This window comes from Mus pahari, chromosome 2, assembly GCF_900095145.1.
Source record: "Mus pahari chromosome 2, PAHARI_EIJ_v1.1, whole genome shotgun sequence".
Classification (NCBI taxonomy): domain Eukaryota; kingdom Metazoa; phylum Chordata; class Mammalia; order Rodentia; family Muridae; genus Mus; species Mus pahari.
Window position 1 is genome coordinate 25,485,434 of NC_034591.1, and position 8,635 is coordinate 25,494,068.

The window sequence follows — 8,635 nt, forward strand, 5'->3', positions numbered from 1 at the left end:
TGCCTGGCTTTTTATTTTAAATTTGCAAGTGGTGTTTCTCTGCATGTACCCGATGGCTTTCCAAATGTGATAGTCAATCTCTACTCTTTATCAGTGACCTCATTTTAAACTCCTCTAAGTGTTAAGTCATGTGATAAGCACTGAGCCATAATGTAACCTCGGAATGACCAGTGTTTTCCATGTTGTTGTCTAGGAAACGAGTGCAGATGTCTAGAACATCATGCAGATGTTCTGAGAGCATTTCCGGAGCTTGGGTCTCTTTGATTGCTAGCTGAGAGGAGACCTCACATCCAGCTACCGCCTCCAACAATACACGCCATTTTGTTTCTTCACACTCAGAACAGCAATGCATAAGTTTGGGACTTAGAAAGCCTTGATTTGTACCCAACCCAGAAGTTGAGCTGCCATCACTATTGATAAATGTTGGACCTATGGTAGAACAGGATGGGTATGAAACATCGGTATCAGTGAGTAATGAATGAAGTGAAGCTTCATGCTGATAAATATCTTATCATGTCTTTTCCCAATGCTTTATCTTCCCTCAGCATTGTAGTATCCAGTTGTACACAAAGGCCCATTTAGAAGTAATTTTACAGTAGACATTTTACAGTAGGTCTAAGGAGATGGGCAGCTACCGCTACACAAGTTGCTCTCTTGAAGACTTACATTTATGGAGTGTGAAATTATTTGTTTTGTTTTGTTTTTCCAAAAATCTTCCTGTGATTTCTGCTCTCTGGACCATTCAGGGAAGGATGCATCTCTGTGTATCCTTTCTAAACAGATCCCCAGGTCTCAGGAGGCAGCAATTTAGGTGCTACACTTTCAAATCACCCTGCTTCCCTTCACGAGCCCAGTGGTTCTCATTTAATTCTCAGCGTTTTCATTTCATGCCTTCTGGGCCTGAAAAAAAAAAAATCTTTCTAACACTGGCCTTTGCGCAATTTATTGATATTTAATTAATTACCTTTCATTCAGTCTTAATCTTTCTCTTAAATTATATCAAGAACTTGTAATTATAACAATTCTAACGACTTGAGGAGATGTTGGACAGATCAAATCTGGCTTCAGAATAATGAAAGCCAAGATGGGACAAAATGATTTTATACATCCCTGTGCTGGATTTCTATGCTATCATCCCCAAATGTATCTAATAATAGGCTGACAGTAATGGATGGTTTCATATTATCAAGGGTATGAGGGCTGTGCCACCAGGTTAGATTCAAAGTGGTTACACTAATAAGGATAATGATCTTGTGATTCATGTAAGCCATCTCTAACCTGTGCTTTTAGATCCTTCTCCCTCCCACAAGACAAACATGGTGGAAAGCTGGCAGCTCATGGCTGAAAGGAAGAATGCATGGAATGAGCGGAGACAAAAATGAATGAATGAAAGATGACAAATGTATTTCTTTATAAAAATATGCCAATATACATCTTTGCCTTTTTAATATGCTCTGTATTTATACATGTACACAGCAGAAGCGTTTCACACAATTTAGGTATGACATGCGATGTTATGGTAAGTCAGTTTGATTTCATCAGCTCCTACTACATAAGCACAATAACATCTCAAACACTTCAACAATATATTATCACATTTGTACTAGAGCTGCCTGAAATACACTGATTTCGATGTTTGTAAACAAAACATAGGGGCATCACCATGTAACACTGTGATTGAAAAAAAAAAAAAAAAATCCTTCCTTTCAATCCCTCTTTCCATTTTGGTCAAGGAGACTCTCAGTATCCAAGGTGCACAGTTGCTATTGAAATGCAGTTTTCTCTGGGTGCACCAAGTATGTAACCAGAAGGAATCAAGTTACTTTTGTCTTTACACAACCAAATCACCTCTGAAAGGCAGTGACAAAAGATTACAAAGGTGAGAGGAGATTTTGAGGCTCTCCATGAAGCTCCTCATTTAGCATACAAATTAAATAATTGGTGGCTGATTGATGTCGCAGATTCAGAAATCTGTGATGGTATTGGTTTATTCATGGATCTTCGAAGATCTACTGGTGAGTAAAGAGAGGTATGGAGATACCGTGCTGGGATTTGAGGGAAAGCTCTATTTTTAATTTAAGATGAATTAATATGAGGTTGGCTTTGAAGTCCCTACATTGTGGGGTTTGTTTTTTTCCCCCTCTTGTTTTGCTAATAGCAGCAAGCAAGAGGTCAACAAGAAACTGATTTGTAATTAGCCACACAGAATCTTCTTGAAAAACACAGGGACCTTGTTAGGCTTTGCAGCTGGGTGGAAGGCAGTTAATGGACTTGTAAGGAGTCTTTTAATTGCCAGTTGTAAACAAATCTATTTCTTACTGCTAGATAGCACCCAAGGGCAAGAGATAATCTGCTTTATAAACCTTGGAGTGATTTGTTTTATAAATCCTGTACTTTAGGAAAGTGGAAAACGCTCTTTTAAAGACATTTTTGGGGGGCAGTTCTGTGAAAAATTTGGTGATAGTTTCTTTGCGACCTCCCAATTTATATAAATGTCAGTGACCAAAGCACATACAACATTCAGATCAATTCATTACAACATTTGGGTTCTGCCTGGTGAACTGGATCATGTTATAAAAGACACAGCATCTTTCAGAGGTCATGTTAGTTGTGTAGTTGACTTTGAACAGACGGTAGCATGTGTAATATAGGAACTGACTGAAATAAAAACATTAAAAACCAGATCCGTAGTTAAATACAGAAATAGTCTAATTCAAAATCCAGTGTCAAATTTAAAAACATTGAGAGTGATTTTAATTTCTCAAAGGTACAAATGGCTCAAAATTAACAAGGAGCACCCTGAATCTGAACTAGGTCAATTTAGTGACATCTTTTGAATACCTTGCCCGCTTTCCTATGAACACTGTCATCTCAGTCCAGAATGAATGATGGAGTTCACAAGTTGCAATGGGAGACTCTATTCCTAGACTGACTCCCAAAGCAATAGTACCAAAAATCACTTTCTTCAAATTCACTATGGACAAATTCACTTAATACTTCTTCACAAATGATATGCTCAGCTCCTGGGAGGATGGGAATCACTTGAAACGCATGGTCTCTTTCCCCAGGAAATGAAGGCTCAGTGGATCACAATGTTTGGGGTGGCTTCACATTCAAGCGGATGCGTCTTGCTGGATGACATTCATGGGGATAATTTCAGCACTCTCCTCGCCTTCGTTGTTGCTGATTGGAGGATTCCTTGGTTCCTGATGGCAGATGTAAATGGGGAGGCCATCTGGCTCAGCAAAGGCTACAGCCCGAGGAGCACTGACCACACGGTTGGTGGGGCGGCGGCGCCTTCCCCAGCGCTGGCTCCACTGGATCTTGAACTGCGTCCACTGGCGCTTCAGGGTGACTTGCACCTGCAAGAGCAAAGAAACCTTGTTTCCAAAGACTGTCCGCGGTGACCCCAGCAAACCTTATGTACGTGACTCTTGGGACTCATCAGAGGCGAATGGAGGTTACATTGTAGATCTGATCTAAGAACTGAGTTTATACTGAGGCAAAGAAATACACCTCCTAGGAATATCAATATGCTAATCAAGATAGCGAGCTACTTGTTTGAGTGACAACCGGCAAACAGAGCTACTTGTTTGAGTAACAACCGGCAAACAAGCCATTTTTGAGCAAAGCTTTCTGTCTTGGCTTTCATAGCTTGCTAGAGAAAGTTGCTTCATTTCATAATGTAGCAGACATGTCCCAGTAGAGAGAGTTAAGAAAACTTACCTGTTGCCTTTCATGTTAAGACATGATTTGATCAAAATCTGAGCTTGTGTATCATGAAAATATATTCATAAACCACGCGACAGTCATAGATTTTACAATAATAGATCTATATTGTACATTTACCCTTAGCACCGAATGAGGTATTCCAGATAAAAACTTTGACTAAGGGAGTGGAAACATTTTAAGAGTGAGACTTTAGTCTCTCTTTGTAGAAAAAAAAAAATCAGAATAATTTGGTAATTGGATCATGTAAAATACTGGACTTTTCAAACAAGCTATGGATGCATGTGTGTGTGTGGAGCATTTTAGATACTAGTGCATTTTAAGCAGAGAGAAACTCTTACAGTGCTAAGAGGCGAGGTGTACCATGCAGCTGGAGTTCGCCCTGAAAAAAGTCATACAGGGACAAAGGATGGCACAAAGCATTTAGTTACTCCTTACTGACTGATTGCCCCAGGCCATATTATAATCACTTGATTTGAATTAATTTTTTTTTAATCCTCACAACAGCCTCCTTCCAAGACACCAGTGTGGTGTTCACTTACAGATGGGAGGGCTTAGATTACACCATGCGTGCACAGCACGGGAGCTGCAATGTGGCAGAATCCAAGTTCCAATTGAAGCCTGGCTTTGTTTGGATTGTAGATAAGCCCTTTGATGTCAGGGTTATAATCTAGAGACTACCAGTATACTCTTGAAAAACCAGGAAAGATGCCAGTTCGGTGTCTTTGGAGATGCAGTGTCTGTAGTTAAAGGGATCCAACAGATAGTTTCCATGGATTCAGCATCTCTTAGGTACCAAGGTTGTCTTTACAGCTAAAGCTTACTTGGTGTTTTAGAGGCATCCACTGCAAACACTTAAACATGCGAGAAGTGCCCCACATGGAAATAAAATCTTGTTTTTGCCTCTCTTGTCCTTTTACAATCCCTACCAGAGAATCTATGAATACTGAATTACCCAGCCCAACATGAGGCCGAAGGGCTTAAAGTCAATTTTAATTTTTTAAAATTATTATTATAGGAAGTTAGCAACGCTCTCTAATTGCATTTCAAATTTATGAGCCATCCTTTTGTGTGGTGATGATAATCCGCTTCCAATCTGCTTCCACTTATAAAGTATATGCATAGAAACATAGAAACAGATCCTGAGCAGCACACAAAAGATAATGATGTAATGATGAAAATGATGAATGATGTAATGATGAAAGCCCAATAAGGCTTATCTCTTAGAAAGGTAGGTGGATATAGTACTTGGACTATATGCTGATTTGAGGATAGGACTAAGGGCATTGAATCTGTGATCTAGGAACAAAAACTAAAAACTGTAACAGTCCGGAGACTTTTTTCTATTCTGGAAAGCAGTAGAAATGTCTAGTGAGATCACAGGGTAAGACCAAATGCACAGTGTTTCGGATCATATGTTCACTGTTCATTTGAAAAAGTAATAAAAATGTGTTTTTTTTATCAATTTATTTGTTTTTGAATTTAAAAAAAAAATGAAAGCTCCGTCTGAGGGTTTGAAGACACACTTGTTCTTGCTGCTTCTATTACATAGAACTAAGCCATGGAAGGCTAGGATCTTTGGGCCATGGTTCCCATATCTGAGGAGATAAATATTATGCTGAAATCTTCTTGGATACATTAGGATGTTTTGGTGTGTATCCCTCTTTTCCTGTTAAATTTTTCTTAAGCCCGTAGTTATGTACTGATGCATGGGAATTTGGGGTTTCCCTTCAATAGTGGAGAGAGGCCTGTTCATCATTCTTTACTCCGTCACCACAACCCAGCATACCCTCTGATCTTAGGCTATCCATGAACCCTGTCTTTAAGGCTTTATTTCCATGATGGCGACCACTGACAGCAACATGCTGATAATGAATCAGAATTAAATTTCCTGACCTACTGGCCCCTTGGATCTTTGCTGAAACTCAATATCCAGCCAGGCAAAGCCTCGTGACACACTTATCTCAGATGTAGCTGAAAGTAACATCCTACAAGTGTGACAGAAGGGGAAATGTATGCAGAATGTCCAGCTGAGACCCAGGTGCCTGACGTCCGTGGGACTGTGTGATATTACATTTGGCCCAGCATACCGTTTTTGTAATATTAGAAATGTCACATTTACAACTTCCTCTAGCTACACTATCTTAATGAAAACAGAAACATTTCAAACCCAGAAAAACATAGGCAATAAACTCCAGCTATTTCAACTGTCATGGGTCCCCCTTGGGTTTACTTTGTGTCTGAGACTCCCAATGACATTGTCGTTAAGACACAATAAATATTGTGGCAATTTTACAAATGCTTGGGATCCTCTTGTGCCTTTCAACGCTTGGTCTTTCTGAGCCTGATCTTTGTATTATCCCTGTTTTAATATTGTTTTCAAAGAAAATATTTATTTTATATACCAAAACAAACTCAGAATGCAAGAGTCTAACATTCACAGAGCATTTTCACTGGCACGACAAGATTTTACACTGGATGATTTAAGCCCCATTCAGTTTTTAGTTTTTCCTGTCAAAGAATAAAAGGAGGAGAAGAGGTTATTTGACGAGCTAGAAACAGAAGGAAACCTCATTTTTATTCCAGACTCCTACTCTGTCATGTAGCAATCATGAGTCCACAAATACACGTCGTTGGGTGGAGGAATAAACTGTTGGATCAAAGAAGAAGATGTATCAGTGAAAAGGGAGTAGAAATATTTAACTTGTATTTGGAGATGGGTATCAGTTGACGCAGCAGGCAAGTATTTTAGATACTCAGTGAATATTATTTAAAGAAATAATAGGACCTGTATTAGGTACACACTGCTAATGATTAGAAAATATCCTCCTAAACACTTAATGGATAGAATGGGATCATATGACAACTAACTGGGGTTTGTCTTGATTAGAAGTGTTTTTTCATAGGAAAGAATTTACAACGAGAAGAACATTTGTGTGTTCTAACAATTGAGGAGCTTGTTATTCCTTGACACTGTGAAGCTTACTTGGAAGAACCTCTAGGGCCTTAGAAGCTCTCTTATCACGTTGTATAAATTGGTCTCTCAGGCAAGATTTTGTTAGAGGGGAGGTGACTCTGGCTGAAGCTGCCTGGATAGTCTGGTTGCCTAAGTCTCTGCATACACTGACCCAGATAGTCTGATTCTTATATAACAGCAATCTCGGACAGCAACCTGCTGACGGTGAATCAAAGTTAAAATGTCATTTTAATTTTATCATTGCATTGCTGACATTATCAGCTAAGATAGCACCTGGCGTGCTCTTTGGCCTCTGTGTGTAATCGCATTGAACATCCATAGGTGAGTGCCATTCAGCTTGAGGTAGTAGGATAACCGCCAGTACACCATTACTCACAATCCCCTACGAGAGCATATTGAAATGAGATCTGATGAAATTGCGCTGTGGTCCTTAGGAAAACGTAAAAGGCTGGCTTTATATAAGTGGATGATAATATTATGTGAAAGACATGCTTACCTCATGGTTGCAGAAGCAGTAGATAGTCGCCACAAAGAATCCCTAAAGAGAGAAGAAAACGTACGTTAATTAAATTTAAAAAAATTAGAAGCCATGGCCATCCAAAGAATCTTTCGCACGTGTGAGGGTGAAGCTGTGGACTGTGAGTTAGTGAGGAACTGTTCCAACTATGTCTCTCAGAAACTGAATTTAGTTGCCTGGAGAATCTTGCTTAAGCTTCATAAGATGCCTTGTGCCAAGTTGTTAAGTATGATCCCAGTAGCTTAGGTTATTAAAGAAATGCCTTGCCTTTCTTTGTGACTTAATTAACTTTAGCCTGCTCCTCTTGTTAGGCCTTAGCAGTTGGAAGAATGCAGTGGATTTGAAGTTTGTAATTGAGAGAGAAAAATTCTGGCCTAGACTCCTATGCTGGACCCCTCTCCCTGAGACCCTAGTCATATCCAGATAGAGTCTCAAAATACCTCGCCTTTATTGGAGCTTTTAATCTGGACCAAGTCTTTGGAGTGAATGGAAACAAGGAACTTGCTCTCTTCTCTAGTTTGGCTAACTGTGCAGCCCAGGACTGCTCTGACATCTCACTTTGTAATGTCCTGTGTGAGAAATGTTAGAAGCCCAGGTACAGTGTTCCTTTACAGGCCTAGAACTCTCATGGACAGATTCATACAATGAACGGTAATAGGGCAGGAGACAGGGGCAGCTTTGTGCAAATTCACTACTCTAATCACTCCAAAGTCACACTGGTTTATGAAAGAAATGCTCTGTAGCTACCTGATATGTGTAAAGCTGCCTGTGTGGGGCCAGTAAAGGGTCCTGTGTATCAATAAAATAGAAACAAATGCCTTTAAAAACCCAATTTCCTTCAAAATTTTTAGTTGGGTCTACTCAGTTAAAGGCTATGCATTTTGACTTCTAAGATCATAATCTTACAAGGAATGTTCTGGGTTTTAGTCAGATGGACCTAGCAGGAAAATAAGCCATCAAGTAAACGTGGGGTTAGTTTCCTTACCTGGAAATGAATCAGAGAGTGCATGAGATAATCATAGATTTTCCCAAGCACCTTGTTGGAGGGCCTCCAGGGGAACACAACAAACTGGATCCCCAGCAGGGGCACAAGGACCATGGTGGCCTTCACAGCCTTCAGGTACATGTAGGACTCGGCCTCGTGGGTTTGCCTCATCTTGGTCACAAGCACGCGGACAATGTTGAGCAGAAAGAAGAAGTTGACCTGCAGAGAGTCGGATTGGTGAAGGATCCATTACTGTGGTGTGGACAATATGATATCTACTAGATCGATGACTAGAGAACTTTTAAAAATAAAAGAAGTTGACCTCTGAACCACATCTAATTTTTGGCTTTGAAGGTGAGTTTTGAAAATAAAATTTTAAAAGAATTTTACTGTAAGCACATAGAGTGAATTTTTAAAAGCTGGAATA

At 39.7% G+C, this 8,635-nt stretch overlaps 1 protein-coding gene across 3 annotated transcripts in view; it reads right to left on the bottom strand.

The window, feature by feature from the left end:
- Nucleotides 1-1,384: 1,384 nt before the first annotated feature.
- The window catches only part of Calcr (calcitonin receptor), a 79,214-nt gene continuing 71,963 nt past the window's right edge, over nucleotides 1,385-8,635 (bottom strand). For 2 of the 3 annotated variants that reach the window (XM_021190642.2, XM_021190641.1), the window contains exons 13-15: nucleotides 8,209-8,427; nucleotides 7,203-7,244; nucleotides 1,385-3,362 (exon numbers count right to left, since the gene is read on the bottom strand). In XM_021190642.2, coding sequence (XP_021046301.1) covers nucleotides 3,114-3,362; nucleotides 7,203-7,244; nucleotides 8,209-8,427 — 510 coding nt within the window. In that variant the 3' untranslated portion in view covers nucleotides 1,385-3,113. The remainder of the gene's footprint in view (nucleotides 3,363-7,202; nucleotides 7,245-8,208; nucleotides 8,428-8,635) is intronic. The other variant, XM_021190640.1, reaches the window with a different exon arrangement.